General features: G+C 50.1%; 8 protein-coding genes across 8 annotated transcripts; 5 read left to right on the top strand and 3 right to left on the bottom strand.

The window, feature by feature from the left end:
• Positions 1 to 99: 99 nt before the first annotated feature.
• SETTUDRAFT_170672 (uncharacterized protein) lies at positions 100 to 1,486 on the top strand (the record flags this gene model as incomplete). Its single annotated transcript, XM_008022742.1, has 4 exons — positions 100 to 492; positions 551 to 1,041; positions 1,090 to 1,159; positions 1,212 to 1,486. The coding sequence occupies exons 1-4, from the start codon at positions 237 to 239 to the stop codon at positions 1,484 to 1,486; spliced, it is 1,092 nt and encodes a 363-aa protein (XP_008020933.1). The 5' UTR covers positions 100 to 236.
• A 686-nt stretch (positions 1,487 to 2,172) lies between these two features.
• Positions 2,173 to 4,277, top strand: SETTUDRAFT_114017 (uncharacterized protein; the record flags this gene model as incomplete). The annotated part of the gene is made up of 8 exons (XM_008022743.1): positions 2,173 to 2,382; positions 2,440 to 2,479; positions 2,536 to 2,613; positions 2,668 to 2,859; positions 2,910 to 3,013; positions 3,065 to 3,083; positions 3,131 to 3,697; positions 3,753 to 4,277. The coding sequence occupies 8 exons, from the start codon at positions 2,173 to 2,175 to the stop codon at positions 4,181 to 4,183; spliced, it is 1,641 nt and encodes a 546-aa protein (XP_008020934.1). The 3' UTR covers positions 4,184 to 4,277.
• Positions 4,278 to 6,571: 2,294 nt separating this feature from the next.
• Positions 6,572 to 7,702, bottom strand: SETTUDRAFT_85512 (uncharacterized protein; the record flags this gene model as incomplete). Its single annotated transcript, XM_008022217.1, has 1 exon — positions 6,572 to 7,702. The coding sequence occupies one exon, from the start codon at positions 7,700 to 7,702 to the stop codon at positions 6,572 to 6,574; it is 1,131 nt and encodes a 376-aa protein (XP_008020408.1).
• Positions 7,703 to 7,720: 18 nt separating this feature from the next.
• On the bottom strand, positions 7,721 to 8,458 carry SETTUDRAFT_84638 (uncharacterized protein; the record flags this gene model as incomplete). The annotated part of the gene is made up of 1 exon (XM_008022162.1): positions 7,721 to 8,458. One exon carries the CDS (start codon positions 8,456 to 8,458, stop codon positions 7,721 to 7,723), a length of 738 nt encoding a protein of 245 aa, XP_008020353.1.
• A 1,073-nt stretch (positions 8,459 to 9,531) lies between these two features.
• Positions 9,532 to 9,852, top strand: SETTUDRAFT_30422 (uncharacterized protein; the record flags this gene model as incomplete). Its single annotated transcript, XM_008022036.1, has 1 exon — positions 9,532 to 9,852. The coding sequence occupies one exon, from the start codon at positions 9,532 to 9,534 to the stop codon at positions 9,850 to 9,852; it is 321 nt and encodes a 106-aa protein (XP_008020227.1).
• A 1,077-nt stretch (positions 9,853 to 10,929) lies between these two features.
• SETTUDRAFT_152948 (uncharacterized protein) lies at positions 10,930 to 15,651 on the top strand (the record flags this gene model as incomplete). The annotated part of the gene is made up of 3 exons (XM_008022744.1): positions 10,930 to 11,224; positions 11,273 to 11,658; positions 11,719 to 15,651. The coding sequence occupies 3 exons, from the start codon at positions 10,930 to 10,932 to the stop codon at positions 15,649 to 15,651; spliced, it is 4,614 nt and encodes a 1,537-aa protein (XP_008020935.1).
• A 78-nt stretch (positions 15,652 to 15,729) lies between these two features.
• SETTUDRAFT_178285 (uncharacterized protein) lies at positions 15,730 to 17,573 on the bottom strand (the record flags this gene model as incomplete). The annotated part of the gene is made up of 1 exon (XM_008022745.1): positions 15,730 to 17,573. One exon carries the CDS (start codon positions 17,571 to 17,573, stop codon positions 15,831 to 15,833), a length of 1,743 nt encoding a protein of 580 aa, XP_008020936.1. The 3' UTR covers positions 15,730 to 15,830.
• A 615-nt stretch (positions 17,574 to 18,188) lies between these two features.
• SETTUDRAFT_178286 (uncharacterized protein) lies at positions 18,189 to 19,235 on the top strand (the record flags this gene model as incomplete). Its single annotated transcript, XM_008022746.1, has 1 exon — positions 18,189 to 19,235. Exon 1 carries the CDS (start codon positions 18,249 to 18,251, stop codon positions 19,233 to 19,235), a length of 987 nt encoding a protein of 328 aa, XP_008020937.1. The 5' UTR covers positions 18,189 to 18,248.
• Between the last annotated feature and the right edge of the window lie 932 nt (positions 19,236 to 20,167).

The following is a 20,167-nucleotide window of genomic DNA, read 5'->3' on the forward strand; positions in this document are numbered from 1 at the left end:
AGCATTCGCCGACGGGCTTTCATTTTCCGCCAGTTCCCCGCACTTGACTAAATCTAAACACCAGCGATGAGTTTCACAAGCAAACCCTACCGAACGTATCCGAACCATCTGATAACGGTGTTTCTTTTTCCGTCAGAAAGTCGATGTGAAGCAGTGTACATACATGTTGTTGTACAAAGTACATTTTGCTTAATTCACGAGGCCAATTCCAGAGCATCAACTGCACATCCTTCATAATGCCTTCAAGCACAGCTCCACGCTCCCACAGCATTGCCACCATAGGCGCAGATGGTATTGGCCCGGAAGTTATTGGAGCCGGTGTACGAGTGTTGAAGAAACTGGCACAATTAGATGGATCATTCAAACTACAATTTAAGGACTATGATTGGAGCTCAGAAACGTTTAAACAAACAGGAAAGTATATTCCTGATGGAGGACTAGACGAGCTCAAGAAACACGATGCGATTCTCTTTGGAGCTGTCGGTGCGCCAGGTAAATTGAGGTATCCAGTGTTTTAGAGGCCAATTTGCTGACTGATTCGAATATAAAGATGTTCCAGATCATATCTCTCTATGGGGCCTGCGGCTAGCTATCTGCCAAACATTTCAGCAATACGCAAATGTCCGGCCGACAAAAATCTTTCGTGGAACTGCCTCTCCACTGCGCAATGCAGAGCATGGGGACTTGGATTGGGTCATTGTACGTGAGAACTCTGAAGGCGAGTACGCAGGCCAGGGAGGCCGCTCACATATAGGCCAACCATGGGAGGTTTCTACTGAAGTCTCCATTTTCACGCGTCACAGCGTAGAGCGCTTGCTTCGCTTTGCATTCGAGACGGCGCAGAAAAGGCCAAGGAAGCACATTACCGTTGTCACAAAGAGCAACGCGCAGCGCAATGGAATGGTCATGTGGGATGAGGTTGCCGCAGTGGTCGCAGCCGACTTCCCAGACGTCAAGTGCGATAAGATGCTCGTCGATGCCATGACCTGCAGGATGGTACTGGATCCCAGGTCATTAGACACGATAGCAGCGACGAACCTGGTAAGCCGATCCCTGCCGCATGTGCGGCAGTTATACTGACCAGCAAAGCACGCGGATATCCTTTCCGACCTTGCAGCCGCTTTGGCGGGTTCGATTGGCATCGCCCCCACTAGCAACCGTACGTATTTACAAGCTTTTTAGCACTCGCAGCGATGATTGACTGCCTTTAGTGGACCCTACACGGAAGAATCCGTCAATGTTTGAGCCCATCCATGGCTCGGCTTTTGATATTACTGGCAAGGGTATCGCGAACCCAGTTGGGACCTTCTGGACTGCATCCGAGATGCTGGCATGGCTAGGCGAGGAACAGGCAGCCCAGAAGCTGATGGAGAGCGTCGAGGCAGTTACTGAGCGGGGTGTTGCGACTCGCGATCTCGGAGGCAAGGCATCCACAAAGGAGGTTACAGATGCTGTATGTGCCGAACTCGAGCGAATGCACAAGTGAGTGGGCAGCGGGGCATATCTTCTCTGCCGCAATGTGGGGGTGGGGAAATAGGTACCTGTCTGCCGCCCTAGTTGAGCATTAATGCGGAGTACCTTGTTCCGACTGTGCTGGTCGACAAGTCAACTCCAAACCCTGTTCTAAAGCTGCATAAATCAGCTCATTTTGGACACACGACATCATGAAGAGATCTCTGCATTTTGGCTTGGACGACGATGCCAGTTGTTGGTTAGCTACCACATAGTAAATGTTCCTGCATCTATGCCTCGTATAATTCAACAAACTCTATCCGATCAGGCAAAGAGCGTCTACTATACGAGCGGAACCGGTCCCGAGCCTACTTGCCTTGAATCTTACTAACGTCTTACAATATACAGTCTTCACCCACTGCAAGCCCAATCGGCACATTGTACCGACACCTCCCACGTCCAATGGTGCCTGTTATCCTCAAAGAGCCAAAAGGAAGCTAATCCCCGCACCCGGACCCCCGCACGTCACCCGACAAGCCATTTTTGCTCGGCCATTGAACAAGATGCACATTCTCGTGCTAGTATACATCCACATCCGATGATTTAGTACTCGCCTCCTTCGCCCTCTATGCTGCGTGATTGCAATTGACATTTTTGCACCCCTCTGCTGCCCACGTCGCCACCGTCCCCCGCCCACTTGGGAGATTGACTGAAGCAACCATGCCCCTGGGTATCTTGGAAGACTCCAAACTCGAGCACGTCCCGGGCACAGCTCCACTGAACGAGCTGGGACGCACCGACCTGGAGATTGCAAACGACATTGATCCTCGGCTGCTCAAGCACGATGCATCGGGCCAGATTGTCTTGATTCCGCAGCCCTCGGACTCGCCAAATGACCCGTATAATTGGCCAAAATGGCAAAAGGAGATGGTATATTTCGGTCGTGTAATAGTGGGGTCAAGGACAAGAAGGGCTGATGACATGTAGTTCACCGTCGTCATCGCGTATGGGTGCGGGTGTGTAGGCGGTAAGCTATGGGTGCTGACAATTCATGTACCAGGCTAACTATGGGGAATCTTGTAGCCGTCGGACCCCTTTTTACCTCGGCCTTTGTTCCCATGTCCGAACAGTTTGGCGTTTCTTTGCAGAGATTTACACTGGGTAATACGAGTGCCAGTACCATGTAACGAACCAATCTAACCATCAACCTCGTAGGCGCCAATGGTTCCTGTACCGCTGCTATTGCTGTTGGGAGCCTTTTCTGCAATACTTTAGCAGTCAAGATTGGGAAACGACCCATCTATATTGCTACTACGCTTGGAATGGCAGTGACGAGTTTCTGGGCTGCCGAGTCGACGACTCTTGGGTCGCTTAGCGCTGCCAGAGCTGTTCAGGGTATCTGCATGGGTAAGATGGGCTAATGGAAATTATAGTAGGTGAGATTCTGACGGAAGCAGCTCCTTTCGAAGCACTGATCCCGTCCTCTGTTGGAGACATATGGCATGTACACGAACGTGGATTCCGAATGGCAATCTTCAATCTCGGTGTCCTTGGTGGTATTGTAAGTTGTGTGGAACAAGCTATATGTACATGCAGCTAACCATATCCTCAGAACTTAGCTAGCCCCATAGGTAGGAAATCCTTCTCAGTGAATAACTTGAGAAACTGACAAGAGTAGCTGGTCCGATTATTCAATACGGCTCATACAAAGCGTGCATGCATGCAATGGGCGGTGCGTTCGTCCTGATGCTAGTTCTCGTCATCTTCTTCATGCCGGAATCGGCGTTCCACCGTGTGAATGCTTTAAACATCGACACGGGCGTCCACACCGTTGACATGGAAAAGAAGGAAAAGGAAGAAGCCGTAGCGCACATCGAAGACGACCAACAGCTCCAACACTCACCATCAGAACCTCGCGACCCTTATGTCAAGACTCTGAAGATCTGGTCCGGCTACTGGGACCAAGTCTCCTTCTGGAGGACCTTGATCCGCCCGTTTGTCGTCATCGCTAGTCCCGCCGTTATATGGGCGACACTGCTCTTCACTATCTGCATCTCCTGGCTGGTCCTGATATCCATTACGTTATCGCAGATTTTCTCGGGCCCGCCGTACAATTTTTCCGTCAGCGAGGTGGGTGCCACAAACGTCTCGTCGTTTGTCGCGTCGCTGCTAGCCACCCTGATAGCCGGGACAGTCGTTGACGGAGTAGCCAAAGTCATGTCGAAGCACAACCACGGCATTTTCGGTACGCATTATCTCCACACATATGAGCGACTTGCTCAATCGCTAATATCCTTTAGAACCAGAGTTCCGCCTCCCAGTCATGGTCACGTATCTTGTCTTCACCGCAACCGGCTTCTTCGCCTGGGGCCAGGCGCTGTACAAGGCGGATCCCTGGCCCGTTCCCGTTGTCGTATGCCTGGGCATCATCAATTTTGGCGTCCAGCTCGGCACCACCGGCGTCGTGACCTACGTGAGCGACTGCCACCGCGAGCAGTCCGCCGAAGCCTTTGCCATTATGAACTTCCTCAAGAACTTTTTTGCGTTCGGTCTCACGTTTTACTCAAACGACTGGATTGCTACGCAGGGCGTAAGAAACACTTTTTATGTTATTGGAGGCATCACCATTGCGGTTACGCTGACGACGATTCCCATGTATATTTATGGGAAGCGCGCGCGCAGCTGGGTCGCGAGGTCCGGGGTGCTGGATAGCGTTTTGGCGCGTAAGTAGTGTGCAATTATCGACATGGGGGGTGGTTGTCTTGCTCGGTAACTGGTAATGTGTTGGTGTTTCGATGTGATAACGAGATGCATCTTGAGTTATTGGCTGGGCTGCTGTATACTCGAAATCTCCACAAAGATTTCTTGCCGTCTCTATCTGGTCATCGCTGTGACATATCCGCCTCAACCAACACTTTTTTGGGGTGAATATCCAAGAAACACGCCGTTTCAACTATAAAATTACATTGATACAGCTTGCAAAGTGTTTGTCAGTGACGTCTAGTACAAACCATGGTGTCGCACGACTCAGGATCTGTTCGGTAGAAATCCATTTTCCGTTCCGTTGGCCGGATTAGTAGGGCTCTATTTTTTTTGAACGGAGATGTGAACGGCGTTGCGTTTAGTAGAACCCCCGTTTTCCACTCCGCTAGCCGTATTGGGATTCCGTCCAAAAAAAACGGAGACGGAAACGGCGTCGTGTTCGGTAGAACGGAGGTTTTCAAGCGTGGCGCTAGGAATAATAAACCCTGCGTCAGTGCTTGCATGATCTATTTGTTTTATGGTTGATTTTGCCCAGGTGAACTTTAGGCGAAACGGAGCTTTATTCGAAATTGGTACCTCAGAGGTGCCATTCTATTCGAAAACTCTGTTTTCCAACATAATGAGGTCAGATTGAGTGAGTGGTATATCACGTGGTATATCAACTGATCGATGGAACGGCGTTCTTCCAAACAGCTCTCCGTTCTCTGTCCTCTATTCTCCGTTTGATCTCGATTTGGTGAGCCTACTAGAAGCCGCTACGCCCAAAAAGGTGTCAAAAACGCAGACGGAGAAACAGAGAACTGAACACGCTCTTGAGCTCACCTAGTAGTAATTACTTTTTTTCCTCTACCCTGCTTTTTTGAGACAAACGAGGTGGCCAATATAGTAGATAGCTAAGCTGCTCTCTTCTACTAAGGAGAGCAGCGGCTGAATGCAAAGACTACCTCGAGCAGCTGTTAGCAGGTTCTCCCAGCCCTGAAAACAATTAATGTTATCTTATCATGTTCTACACTACTAGAACTAGTTAAATTGATCAAATAATCCAACAAGCTCCTATCTAACATGTTCGTGATTACTTAGATAAGGAGGCTGTGCGCATATCTGTCGCATGGGGCTTGATAAGTGATCAAACTGTTGCTGAGCGAGCTTGCATCAAAACTGTACTTGGATCTACAAAATTATCATTAGCACTGAATACTGGTCTAAGTACGTTTAAGGCTCAATAATACAATTTTATAATTGATAACTCACATAGTGTAGTGCGAAAAGGGAACGCGAAATCTAATTCACTCATTCAATACCAATCCCACCACCGACACGCAAAAACGCCAGCCATGCCAAGCCAAGGCCCCTCCCCCGGTCCTCTTTTTCCCTTTTTTTCCACTTTTTTTCTTGAAATATCTCCTCTCGGTACTATCCATAGCGCGGCCCAAACCGTTCAAATCCAAATCCACCGACACGTGGGCAACACAAGAAAAAAACCCTCCGCTTCGCGTAAATGCTCCGTTGCGACAGGCGGAAGATGTTCACGACGCTATCTTGCCTATCGCAGGGCTAAATGGAAAGTCGCACCGACGATTTGTTCAAAACAGGGAAATTCGCGCTAGCTGTTTTAGCTCTGGGTTTTCTAGTTATGGTGTAGCTCCGCCAATTGTCCAGCGTGTTCTCTTTTTTTTCTAGGGCAGTTTGTGGGTAATACCTGCAAGATATGGGGGGCTGGTAGCTCCCATGCGAATGCAGAAAAGACGCTAATTAGTGGTCTATTTCCACGTGTTTATGCGTAGCCACGTACGTTATATGCTGTCCAGTTTGGAGTTTTTCTTGTGTGATGGCAAAGGGAAAGTAGTACAGTTTTGTTGGTGAGTGTCGCTATGTAGTAAATTGCATCTTCCATATGTCGCTTAGCCTTGTACTTCTTTGTTGTGGTACTTGTTAAATACTATAAACAGCTGTTGATGGGTGACTAGCATAAAGGCAGAGCGCAGCTGGAAAAACAGCTTCATGGTCTCTAATTGACAGATGTAATTACAGTAGCCGTAGCGATAATTGCGTCAACAGGTAGTGATTGTGTAAGGAGCTGCCCAGCAAAGTCTAACTCATGAATGACGTCTCATGTTTGCTGGAGAGTCTCGCTCTTCTCAGACATGAACTGTGTTATATTACTGCCTAACTACTTGTTATGTACAAGATATAGGGTATAGTACTATCCGTGCGCAGCCAACGAGCCAGTACAGTCAACGAGCCACCCCACCAAGATCGGACGACCAAAAAGATGAGGTTATTGAGCCACCCACAAAAGCTATTATCGTGAGATCTTTTGGTGTATTACTATATAGACGCTACTAAAGCGTTTGCACTACTTGTATCTTGCTGGCGTCTTGATTTGGCGGGTGTGCAGGCTAAACTTGGGTGGGGAGGGCGCCCGAGGCGGACCCTCAACCACCTGGCTTGATGGAGCAACAACACGACGACGCTTTGCTGGTTTTTTTGCTGGCTTGACTGAGGCTTCTCGCTTACGCTTGTTTGCTGTATCGTGAGTTTTTTTTAGTGTTGCAGCTTGTTGTTGTTGTTTGAGCGCCTGGGCAGCTGCCTTTTCTTTAGCGCGCTGTTTCTGCTTGCGCTCACGCTCTATTTTAGCTTCTTGTCGAGCAACCTTTGTAGCTTCTGAAATTTTAAGATTGTAGAGCTTTGCCGCCGCCTTGAGTTCCTTATCCTTAGCTTTTTGGAGTTGTTCCTGCTTCTTTTGCTCTTCTCGTACGCTCTCGCGATACCTGGCTTCGCGGAGCTTTCTTGGGGACCAGAATACTGCCCCGCCGTGATACTCCTCGCGCTGTTGAAGGTCCAGTGTCTTGCTCTTCTTCTTGGCGTTTGTTTTGGTGTTGAGCGAGCGATTGAGATACTCGTTCTCGTGGTGGAGAAGCTCGTTTTGAACCTGTAGAGACCAAAATGAAGCCTTAAGCCGCTGGGCTTCAACTTTTGACTTATCCCTAACCGCAGCGTTGAAAACTTTTCGCAGCTCACGCCAGCTATCACCGTCGCCGTGCTGCCCAATTTCTAGAGTCTCATCTTGTTGTTGTGGGTGTTTGTTGAAGCGTTTTAGGATGACCTGAGCATCCATCGGCCACACCCCAGTAACTTGAAAACTCTTCTTGATGAGATCCGGAGTCATTGTAGAGCTCCAAGCGGGCCAAAAGAGGCTGAAGAACTCTCTTTTTGTTGCCTTTGCCGTGCCGTGGGACTCGTGGAGGTGGCGATCGAGTTGTTTCGAGTATGCTTTCGACATCGGAGCGAACACAACCACATCAAGTGGCTGCAAGCTGTGGGTTGCGTGGGGTGGAAAGATAGCTAACAGGATGCGGTTGCCATCGCAGAAATCTATAAAATCAGTTGATACATGGCTGCCGTGGCCATCAAGGATCAGAAGCCGGTAATCCCGTCTTGCTTTTGGCTTCGTGAAGCGTTCAAATACCTGTTTAAGCCACGCCATGCTGATATCATTGTTGCTCTATCCCGTCGCTGAGTTTGAGAAGAAAATCTCATGTTTTGCGACCTCAACGGCGTCAACCCAGCTCGATTGAATCCCGGCGGTGCCCTTGTAGATGATGGCGGGCGGCAATACCTCACCAGAAGCGCATACGCAAGCCAGCAGCGTTACCCATTCTCTGTTGCCATCCTGTATCGCCGCCTTGATCTCTCCCGACGCCCACAGTGCCTTAGAAAAGACGCGCTTTGTGCGGTTTGTGATGCCGATGAAGAAGCCCTTCTCATCCATATTGTAGGTATTGCGCGCGTCAACGTCGTACTCTCGCATTTTCGAATGCAACAAGTCGAAGTATAGACTGTATCTTTCTTCTGAATCAGCGTTGTGACGTTTGCGATCAATCCCGGTGCTCCATTTGATGGTGAGCTCGTCGGCATGGCGATGCAGAAAGCGGGAAACCCAGGCTGTGGAAACCTCATTTTTGACTATCGTCGCCGCGAAATTTTGTATCATTTCACGCGTAGGAGGAAGCCCTCGGCGAGTACAACGTTCTATGTGTAGCACAAGTTCATGCTCTTGTTGTGGGTTGAGATTTCGGCGGTCTTGGGCAGCTTGTTCGACTTTGGACGGTTGTGCGCCTTTGTGCCGTCGCGACAGCGTCGTTCGATCAACTCCGAATATTTTTGCAACTTGGCGGTACGAGAATTTATCTCCAGCCGCACGCGATTCGATATATTCAATCGCTTCTTGAATCGGATCCATGGTTGTGGAGTTACGACGCGTCAAAGGTGGGTGGGTTCACGATGCGGCAGTTTGGTGGGGTGGCTCGTTGACTGTACTGGCTCGTTGGCTGCGCACGGATAGTACCTTACTGCTATTCTATGTTGTATACTCTCCTGCGTTGTAAAAACTGTTGCATTACCTTTAAACTAAATAAACCAAATAGGTAGTGATCGTAGCAGGGTTTTAGAGAACCTGAAAATCTAAACCCCCGAACCCCCCGAACTGCTGAATACGCGAATTCAACCAAACGCGCTCCTCCCACAAAAGAAATCGAATAATACCAGCCCAAATATAGTTAGAGTCTGTTCGATCTCTTTTAAGGAGGTGGTGCGCGAAATACTATAGGAAATACGGTGATGCCTAACTGTACTTAGCGAGTTGCGTTCTCAGTAGTATCAAGCGACGGTAGTACGAAAGCAGCTAGAACGCATTAAGTACCGTGCAGACCGATCAGATGGATCTCAACTCAATCTGCAGCTAAAGATGCAAGCCAAATAGAGTAAAACGGTGTTGTGCATATTCAATAATCACCAAAAGCGGAATGTCCAAGTATCGTGATCAGACCAGTCGTTCTTCCGAAATCAGGCCAGCTGTAGCCTTCTTACGCCACACACCAAACCCTGAGCTTGCCAAGCCTCTTAACGCCGAGAACAAATTCATTGCGGCGAATACTAGGGCCTGACACTATATCCATTGATACTACTTGCCGTTGTAGCAGAGTGGTCCTGCTCGGATACAGCTGGAAAGCTCGTAAAAGCAGGGGTAGAGGATATGTGCTTCACTTACATGCAATATGATGCTGCATGATAGTACTATATACTTGTAGTAATGGTTGCTACTAAAACGACGTGATAACTGGTAAAAGTTTTGCGTCCCACAATCAGCCTGAACCTGAAATGGTTCCAAGCAGCGCCACAGATAACGCCGTTAATAACGCCGTTCCTGGTACTCGGTACCGAAGCTGATGATCCGAAACAATGATTTGTCCATCATTCGAAATTGGTGACGGGTGTTAGTCTGCTTTTGATGGAGGTTACAGGGTCCTCTCTATCATGGCCCTTGAGACAGGTCGCTGCATGGAGAGAGGCGCCGCCCCGGGATCCGAAGACGGAGACTTAGGCAATATTTGTTCCAAGTCAAAGTTAGTGGCGGCGGGTAATATTCATAAAACAATGTTTTTGGCAAGTTTTAGCTACTTTGGGAGCAGGTATTCGGATTTGAATGTATATTTTACCATCCATGAAGGCGCATGGCACGCTTTGCACTCAGTCAAGCAGCCAGAGGATGATGCTGAATTGGTCGCCATGCAGCATCTAGGTGCTACTTATCAGCTCGCCAAACTTGCCCTAAGTGAAGGTTTCTCTCAACTATAGGTCTCTAAACATTCGCTCTCTGATGTTATGGTAAACAATTCACCGACCACATGGGACCCCTGCTAGCTTAGCAGAACCCCATTCACACCACATTAGTGTTAGTCAGGGCCGAACATATGGAGCGTACCGCGTGATCATGTGCCCGCTTCTCGTAGAAACGGGAAAACTGGAATTAGAGAAGCACTGGCCATTTCTCTCCAAATCTTAATATTTTTGCCGCGATTTCGCAGCACTACAACGCTAATATCATAACTATAAAGTATGCATAAGAAGTAAAGATATTTATATACTTTAAAGATCGATACAAAACAATTCTACAGCTAAGCAGTACAGCTATTGCCAAAATAGCGGCCAGCGTGCGCATACTGTTTAAAGCAGGCTTGGCGGCAGTTTTAAATTCGACTTTCCTAATTCCCCGAGAGCGAGCTAACGATTTCCACGCCATTTCTTAGCTAGTGGGCGACGTGCTAGTTCCCTGCTGCTCCACTGGGACCCAAGGCCGTGAACTTGGTTGACAACTACCATTAGTCCATAGAGAAGCTGGCGATGAGCACTGCTTACAGTCGGTTCTCGTAGGTCATGTCATGTAAGCCCTACTGATGCGTAATGATATAATTTACACCCAGTAGATCCTCCAATAAGCCGCATACTCTATGCAAGGGACAATTGTGTGAATTGCCACGTGCTGCCATACCTGGTTGTATTGTGGGATTACCACCGCGATTATTGCGCTTGTACCAATGCATTCATGATCAATCACAACTCCCGAACTTGATCGACCCACTTCATAGATATGAGTCGGTGGTTATCTTGCTCCGCTGTCGGACTACACGATCTGGACAAATACCAAAACCCGTCCCAACCCCCAAAAGCCGCATCATACTTCGCCAGCTTTAGTTCCCCAGGTACACTCCATCATAGTCTTCTTTTTTTGATACCCCACGTAGCATCATGGATTCATGTAAGAAATACCATAATGAGCCTATTGGGCTCGGCTTTGCACTTCAACAGGAAGACACATCTGTTCCAGTCAGTCCTTACCAAACGAACGATGTTTGCAACAACATCCTCGAAATCATGTTTGAGCATTCGCTCAACAAATTCGATGACTCCAAGGAACGTTTGGCGGCTGGAAAGCAAACGTTTCTGTTGGTGATCAACACATATGTCCAGGCGGGCCAACGCATCGAGGCCTGTTTACCCGCCTTCCCCTTCAAGTCGGCCAACAAGGTCTACAAGGTGCTTGGATCTCTTCCAGACAAAGCGGAAGAGCTAGCGCTCGAGCGACTCAACAACATGTGTGCGAGGATAAAGCAGATTTATAAGCCTGGAGCAAGGGTAACGATTGTTTCAGATGGAATCACATACAATGGTAAGTCAAGTTGGGCCAGACCAAAGTTTGTACTGACAGACATCGCAGATCTATTTTCGATCTCGGATCGCGAGACCTGGGCTTATGGTGAGGCTTTACGTGAAATGGCTATCGACAAGAAGTTCACATACATTGCCTTTTCGCGCATGAGGGATATACTCAACTTCCTGCTGCCCGAAAAGATGCGAGAAATCACTTATGTTGCGAATTGCACAAACTTCAGGCGCTTGCTCCTGAACAAGTACGGAAAGCCTGATATGAACGTCGAAAAAGGGATTATGGACAACCCGGACACCAAGTTGACTTATCTTGGTTATCGGAAATTTCTGGAATCGGATCTGAGATACATATTCAACACTGGGGATAATGTCGGTCGAAACCAGTACAAACGGGATGTCAAGTACCTCGCGAAGCAGATGCTCATCAGGGGTTATGTAAGTACTTTTATGCAACGAACCAATGCTTCGCTGTTACGTAAAGCTAATCATCTGTAGGCGTTCGCTGGAGCGGTAAAAGATGCGTTTCCAAACTACCTCAGATTGTCAATCCATGAATCTATTGGAGAACATAAAATATCAATAAGCCTTTTGAACACGAAGACGGGCTATACCACTCCATGGCACTGCAGTGTGGCCCAGCTAGCTAATGGAGAGTGGGTCAGCGCTCCAAAGGGTGAGTTTGAGCAGGACTCTCGTCTCGAGCTCATCTACGAGAATGGCCGCCCCAGCTACTTCAAGGAAAAGCCACAAACAGCGGGTATGCCCGGCATAAGCGAGAAGAATGCGAGCTACCTCAAGGCTGCTAAGTGTTTCAACAGCACAGAGAATGGATACTCCTCGCCAAGCTCGACGTCACAGGGAAGCGGCTCCTTTAGTCCAGTCTCATCGCTTGAACGTTCGTTAACAAATTCATCATCTGGAAATGAAGATTCAGTGGGGCCTCGTTCAGTTACGCCCATCAGTGAGCCAGACGAACCATCTTATGGTCGACGACTCATTCCTCAAATCATGGACCAATTGGCAGCAACGCATCCTGATCAGATCGTCTTTTCCCTTACAAGCACTGTGGGCGACAAACTGGAATTTAAAGAAATATCCGCGAGAGCGTTTAAGAACGCCGTCGACAAGACGGCTTGGTGGCTCTACAAGCAGGTCGGGCCGTCGTCTATAGTGCAGCCAGTTGGCTACATCGGGCCACACGATCTCCGCCATATCTTGCTTACCCATGCTTGCGCCAAAGTCGGGTATGCTGTACTAAACTTATCGCCTAAGAACAGCATCAAAGGAGCCTTGGCTGTGCTAGAGGCAACCCAGTGCAATATCTGGGCCAAAGCAAGTGAATTAAACGCGGTACCTCTCGTAGAAGGCTTCCTACAGCAACGCACCATGAAACTATTGCAAGTCCCCCTGCTTGAGAATCTCTTGGACGGACAGAATACCCAGCCATTCCCATACACAAAAACCTTCGAACAGGCTGCTAACGAGCCTTTCTGTTACCTCCATACTTCGGGCTCGACAGGCGTCCCCAAGCCCATTCCATGGACACATGCACTCATTGGGACAATGGACGCAGTCCGCTTGCTACCCCCTGTCGATGGCATGCTTCCTTGGTCTCACGACTGGAAAGAAGGCGACGTAATCTATTCTTCTTTCCCAATGTGCCATGGCGCCGGCATCATCATGGATATTCTCATGCCCGCACTTCACCGTCTTCATTGTGTGCTAGGGCCACCCAATGTCATCCCTAACAATTCACTGATTGAAAAGCTCGTTGGCCGTTCAAAAATCAACATATGGAGCATGGTCCCTTCTCTAGCCGATGAGCTGGGAGAAGCGCCCGACGTGTTGGCAAAGTTTCAGTCGCCCCCGAACAAGTTCATTGTTGCATCTGGCGGCCCCGTCAACCCCACAAGTACCGGCAAAGTCAATGACGTGATTAGGGTTCTCAACCTAACTGGCACGACTGAGGGCCTTTTCATCGGCAACCTTGTTGTAGAAAGGGAGGATTGGTTTTGGTTTGCCTTCCACCCTTACTCTGGATTCGAATTCAAACAAGTGGAGCCAGGGCTGTTCGAGCACTGGGTGCACCGCAACGAGCACGCATCGCTGTTCCAGGGCATCTTTCACACTTTCCCCGACAAGGATTCTATCAACTTCAAAGACCTGTACCGGAGACATCCTACGAAACCCAATCTATGGGCCTTTAGTGGTCGCAATGATGATCTGATTGTTCTGTCCAATGGCTACAAGATCTTTCCGCAGGAGATCGAGGGGGCCATATCTGCGCACCCAGCGATCGACGGGTGTTTGATTGTAGGCAGCAAAAAGCCTCAAGCAGGCCTTCTCGTCGAGCTGAAAGATCCTCTGACGAAGACCGACGAGATAATCGATAGCATATGGTCGAAGATTCAGGAGGCCATGTCATCGTCGCAACATTCAGCCAAGATTTCACGGGACTACGTCGTATTTACTCAGCCAGGCAAGCCTTTTGTTCGTACGGATAAAAGAACAATTAAACGGAAAGACACTTTATCGCTTTATGAAGATTACATCGAACGCCTGTATAGCTTGCAGAGCAACGAAACTTCCTTCAAGGTCGATACTAGTTGCACATCTGCCTTGCAGCAGTCTGTACGAGAAATTCTTGCTTCGTCCCTTTCCTCCTTCTCGGCCGCGTCGGCAGACGGGGATTTCTTTGAGCTGGGCCTCGATTCACTCGGAGTATCGGCTTTGGTCAAAGATATACGAGCAGCCACCCATCTCGAGCAACTCGCCCCTCGTCATGTCTATGCCAACCCTACTCTAACAAAATTCACGGCCGTGCTGAAGTCAATGATTAGTGAAACTAGGAACGCTCAAACCCCCAAAGCGCGAGCTGGAGGCCCAGAGGAAACATTGCAACAAATGCTTGTGAAGCACCGAGCACACCAGTCCTTCCGGCTGAATCCTTTCGACCTCGTCCGGCCAAATCACTACTCTGGGCTCATGTTTTACTTCCCGCTGAACCCAGACGTGCGATTCGAGCGGGTCTTTGCAAACATGCAAGCAGGCCTCGACCGGACTCTGGAACTCATACCAGCGCTGGGAGGCAAAATGATGGAATGCTCCAAGGACGAAGCCGGATACAAAAGTGGTGACATGTTCGTTTCCGTGCCACGATTCGGCAACCCAAGACGCGGAATTCTAGTCTTCAACGACGTGAGCAACGAGCTTCCATCGTTTGAGGCACTTAGAGAAAGCAGATTCCCGATATCAGCATTCAAAGAGTCACAAGCGCTACGTCAAGACCCGTTCCCACAACTACCAGCCGACATAATTCGTGCGCAAGCCAATTTCCTCAAAGGCGGCTGTATTCTGGCTGTTGACTTCCACCACAGCTGTCTCGATGGTGCAGGCATCATGATCGGAATCAAAGCATGGGCCGAGAACTGTAGAATGATCCAAGGAGACACCTCAGCATCCTGCGACTGGCTGCATCCAGACAGCTTCAATCATAGCCTCCCCGAAGTCCTGCATGAAATGGAAGGGTACGCGCGGCCAGTCGAGGAGATTGATCCCATGGTGTGGGAATTCCTGCCATATGCACCGCCAAAAGACATTCTTGCAAAGCAACTTGCCCACCGCAAGGAACCCGGCCCGTTGCCACTGCGCATCCCAATTCATCCATCGTTTCCCCCGCCTTTCGCCGAGCGCAAAATGGACACGACGATATTCGCGATTCCGGCTCACAAGGTACAACAGCTTCAGCAATATGTCGCCAGCACGTCGGAAGAAAACGGCGTCGTGCCCTCCATCAGCGACATCCTGCAAGCCTGGCTGTGGCGCTCAATGCTGCGGGCACGATTCCAAGTTGCAAAGGCGAACGGCCGGGACTTCAAAGCCGACGAGCATTCCATCTTCGAAACCGCAATCGAGGGCCGTCCGTTGTTTTCGGAGCTGCTGCCCGCCACGTACATGGGCGGTATGCTCACCATGGCCCGCACCAGCATGCCGGTGGAGCAGCTTTGCAGCCCGCAAACAAGCATCTTGCAACTTGCACGTATGCTGCGTGCTAGTGCAGCGCGCATGAAGCCGTCGGTGCTGCACGATGCGTTTGCCTTGCTGCGCGCGCTGCCCGATTATTCCGAGTTCGTCATGGCCAACATGGGCATCGACACGATGAACCTGCTCATCACGAACATCATGCTGTTCCAGCCGAACAGTATCAGCTTTGGCACCCGCTACTTTGCGAACGGAGGCTCGCCGGAAATGATGCGGCCTCAGGCGGAGCGCGGCAACCGCACGTTTCGCTCCCTGGCTATCCTTCCGTTGAAGGCGGATGGCGCAGTCGAGTTTATACTCGGCACATACCCCGAAGAACGCGAGATGCTTGCGCAGGATGACGAGTTTGCGAGATATACTGAGCTGGTGGATATAGCGAGCCACTGATTGAGGGGAAAGAATGAATTGTGATATGTAATAGACATGGGATGGTTTCTGCAGCGTGTCCTCTGGTGATTGTGTTTTATTGTGAATTAGATTGCTCTTACGTCTCTATGTATAGATACCATGAAATGCTATCAAGAAAGTACAAGAAATTTGGTTCCGGTAGTAGAGAATTACACAACCTAAGACAGCCACTTTAGTTCCTCCAGCTTCTCAGCACCATACGGCAGACTAGGCGTGCTCCAAGTCGCATTTTCCGCGCCCTTGATCTGCGGAACAGGCTTCAATATGCTCAGCTTCTTGCCATCAAATGCGCTCTTCTCAAAGCTCTGGTACCACCCACAGTCCTCCTCAAAGTACTGACCAATAACCCTCTTCCAGCCCTTGTAGACTGTTGCAAGTAGGTCGAGAACGTGATGGCTTCCACGCATCTCGCCCCACTGGAACCGCTCCTGGCACTGCTTCACAGTCTCGAGTGGGTAGAGGCCCACATCTTCACGCAACGCATAAGCATTGACTCCAACGAGCGACGCGTGAACCTGGTAGCTTCCTCCCTTGACAGCACGGTCGCGCAGGGCCTGCATGGTACCGACCGCCGCAAGGACTCCCGTCGACATGTCTGAGATGGGCAGACTCGGCAAGACGGCCTCGTTCTTGGGAAGCTTCTGCGTAATCTCCAGGGCCTTGCCCGTCACGTACGCGGAGCCAGCGGCTGCATCGGCAATCTGCTGCCAGCCGGGCCGTTCCTTGTAGTATCCATCTGGGCCGTAGCAGTTTTCGGAAACGTATACAATGCCCTTGCCCCTCTTGCCGGCCATCTCTAGCAGTTCGTCCAGGCCAAGACCAAACTTGGCCATTTTGCCCATGCGGAAACCCTGGATGAAGACGTCGGCGTCGGCGAGCAGGGACTGGAGGTGTTGCCTGTCAGAGTCTTCGCGTAGATCGACTGTCGATGTGCGCTTTCCGGCGTTGAGAGTAAGCTGCAAGACGTTGAGGTCGGTAAGGTGAGGAGCATTAAGGCGGATAATGTCAGCACCAAAGGCTGCTAGGATGGTCCCAATTTGTGGACCAGCAATCACGCGGGTGAGCTCAATCACCTTTACACCAGCAAGGGGCCGGCGGTCCTGGCTGTTGAAAGGCGGGAAGCTGACGGGTGGTGTGGGAATGGCTTGCTTCTGCTGCTTGACGTTGACGAGCGGGTGCGCAGCCAGTGACTTGCCCATGGTGGATTCACGCCATTGCTGGGGCGTGAAGCAGACGGAGCCGCAAAGGCCCTTCATCAAGTTGCTCATCTCCAACTCGGCTGGACTGAAGTTCTTGGTGTGTTTGGCAATGAGCTCTGCAGCCTCCTCGTTGGACGAAACAGGTGTGCTGGGGTCGATGCCAATCATCTCGAGAGTGGGAATAGCGTTCATACTACCGTGGACAGAGTACCATGTCTCTGGGTCTTTGGTAGGGTACAGTGCAGTCGCACGGTATTTGAGTGGTGTGTCTGTCCAGCCTCGCTCCCAGTCAGGAAGCAATGTAGCGAGCTTCTTCTGTGCACCCAGAGTAGAGATATCCTCGCCGTCAAGGAACGCCGTAGCAATGCAACCAAACCACATGGTAGCGTGGGTAGTGTTGATAGTAATCTCGCGCTTGTCGTCTTTGGCGCCTCTTATCGCGAGTATCTCATCTGCGAGGACGCCGCACATGGCGTGCAGAGCAGCGGCAACCGATGTTGCCTTGATCGGCCCTGGGATAACGGGATACTCCTCGCCCGTGAACTTTACTTTGGAAAGGATGGCTTCATCTTGTGTGAAGCCTGGCGTCTGCGCTGCAAGTTGGCGGAAAATGCGTGCGGTATCTTGGGGAACAGGAGCAAAAGTCTTGTCTGTGTAGGTTCCGGGACCATAAACATCGGGGATACGTTCTGAAGAGGCCATGGTCGCGGTGTAGAAACTATTTAGGTCGAAGAAGGGCGTGAATTAATCGATGAGGAAGACTGTATGATGAAAGCTGTGAGGGTATATGATGATGGGTAGATGTTGGATGGATGTTGATATTCTTGCGTAGTTGCCGAGGCTTCTTATATTCCTGATCTTGAGTCTCTCTGGAGTCTGCGATTACATGCGCTGCGGATGTGCACATGTGTCGGATACGTCTAGGAAGGCGATAATTCGGACATACCCCAGGATTTTTTTTATTCCACTGCTCGTACGAATTCACTTCCCCTGGCAGCCCTATCGGGTGTGCTACGTAATCTCGCATTTGATCTGCGGGGCATTGCGTTGGCCAAGATGTCGCCGTGCGCCACTTCGCTGAGACGTCGCGCGAACACTGCGTCATACCTTGTGCCTTCAACTTTTTTAGACATAATTTTCCACACCAGTTCCAGCGGCTAAGATTCTCGCTATCGGACCGGTCCCGTCAAGCGATGATCAAATTAGCGTTGGATATCTCGGTGATCTATCGGTGTTGACGTCTTGTATACGAGCGGCCCAAACAGGCAACATGGGCGCAACGGAACGGTTGCAAGTGGTAAGAATTTATACATGGAGAAGATGCATCTTGCTTCGCGCCCACACTTTCCACACTTTCCATTTCATCTATAATTCAAAATGCCACACTCAACAAACTCAGCACCAGTCCAGCATGTCACTGTCATCGGCAGCGGCTCCATCGGAGCATCATGGGCTGCTCTCTTCTTAGCACAAGGCCTCACCGTGACGGCCTTTGACATCAATCCAGCTGCTGAAGCGACGCTGAGGAAGCTCGTCACCAACACGCTTCCTGTACTGCAATCTCTGGGCCTTGACAAGAGCGCCTCTGCATCTCCCGAAAACATCGCCTTTACAACCGACCTTGCCACGGCCCTGAAGGATGCCGACTTTGTGCAGGAGAATGGTCCTGAGCGATTAGATCTCAAGCAGAAACTCTTCAACGACATGGCCGCATTGGTGCGCCCAGATACCATCATCGCCACCTCATCCAGCGGCCTGACATGTACATCGATCCAGTCTGGCATGGACGCCGCCTCGCATCCCGAGCGCATTATAGTTGGCCATCCCTTCAACCCGCCGCACCTGATTCCGCTCGTGGAAGTTGTGGGCGGCGAGAAGACAGCCCCAGAGACAATTGAGCGCACCCTGGCATTCTACACAGTCATTGGCAAGAAAGCCGTGCACGTCAAGAAGGAAGTTGTCGGACACATTGCAAACCGGCTACAGGCGGCGCTGATGCGTGAGATGCTTCATATGGTGCAGAACGACATCTGCAGCATCTCAGATATCGACAACGCCATGGCGTACGGGCTAGGCCTACGCTGGGGCATCATGGGCCCCAATACACTGTTTCATCTCGCCGGTGGTGAGCAAGGTGCTCAGCACATGGCGGACCACCTGCTGGGGCCGCTAACAACGTGGTGGGCGCAGGAGGACCCTGTTCTAGACGATGATCTGAGGAAGAAGTGGGTTGATGGCACCATGGAGGCAATTAGCGAGAGGAAGTTCGATGATCTAGTTACGCAGCGCGATGCAGAGCTAGTCAAGTTGCTGAATTTGAGGAAGGACTGGGACGGCTACGCGGAAGAGAGGAAGGACTTGTAATAATGGAGAATCAAATACTTTGATACCCTGTAGTATAGACATACAAAACTATCCTATCATGGCTGTGTTACTGCATCGTGAAATCCACTGCAAGAGTACTTCGAAACCACTCATACAACATATCTCCTTTTCACAACAGCTAAAATACATCCAACTTCCATTCGATACCTCTTCACCTTGAACTGCAAGTCAATCAACTCGCGCAGGTCCATAATATCGCACTGCTGTTCCACGACAACAGCCCTTCCAAAAACCCTCAATACATACACATCCTCAAGCCCACACCGCAACCCTCATCCCCCAAACCCACAACACACGCACATGCACAAAGTCCCTGTCCCAGTTCCCTCGCGGACATATGACGCCATCCCGCGCAGATCCAGATCCACAATCCAGCGGCGTCAGCACTGGCACCGCAAAAACTCCGGCCCGAAGTACGTCCCTTGCATACAACCTACATACATTATGACGGATGCAGCTGCACGCTCGCACTTGCACAAACTCGGCCGAGCTTCCTCGTCGCAAATACACGCGACAAGCGTTGCGTCAAAAAAAGTGGGAAAAACATACATAGTTGTGTTTGGATTTTTTGGGTAGGCAAGGCAAGGGGCTGGTATGTGCGCTGGACTGGTAGACCGCGTCCGAGTTTACGCCGAAAGTGGCCGCTGGGCAAGTATGAGCTCATGGTAAAGTTAGTGGACATGTCGGCTGCTGGGGTCAAACTAAAGTGCGTAAGAGACTAAATGAAGATTATATCTGCATATACAAAAAAGGGGGGGTGGGAGGCATGAATTGACGAAGTCCAGAAAATCCATCTATTATTATTATTATTATTATTATTATTCTAGTTTAACGTCCTTTTTCAGCCCGAAGGGCTATATAAGACGTGTAGGGTTTTTAGGCCTACAAGTATCTAAGTAGGTTGTTTCTAG

Source organism: Exserohilum turcica (genome assembly GCF_000359705.1).
Source record: "Exserohilum turcica Et28A unplaced genomic scaffold SETTUscaffold_1, whole genome shotgun sequence".
Taxonomy (NCBI): domain Eukaryota; kingdom Fungi; phylum Ascomycota; class Dothideomycetes; order Pleosporales; family Pleosporaceae; genus Exserohilum; species Exserohilum turcicum.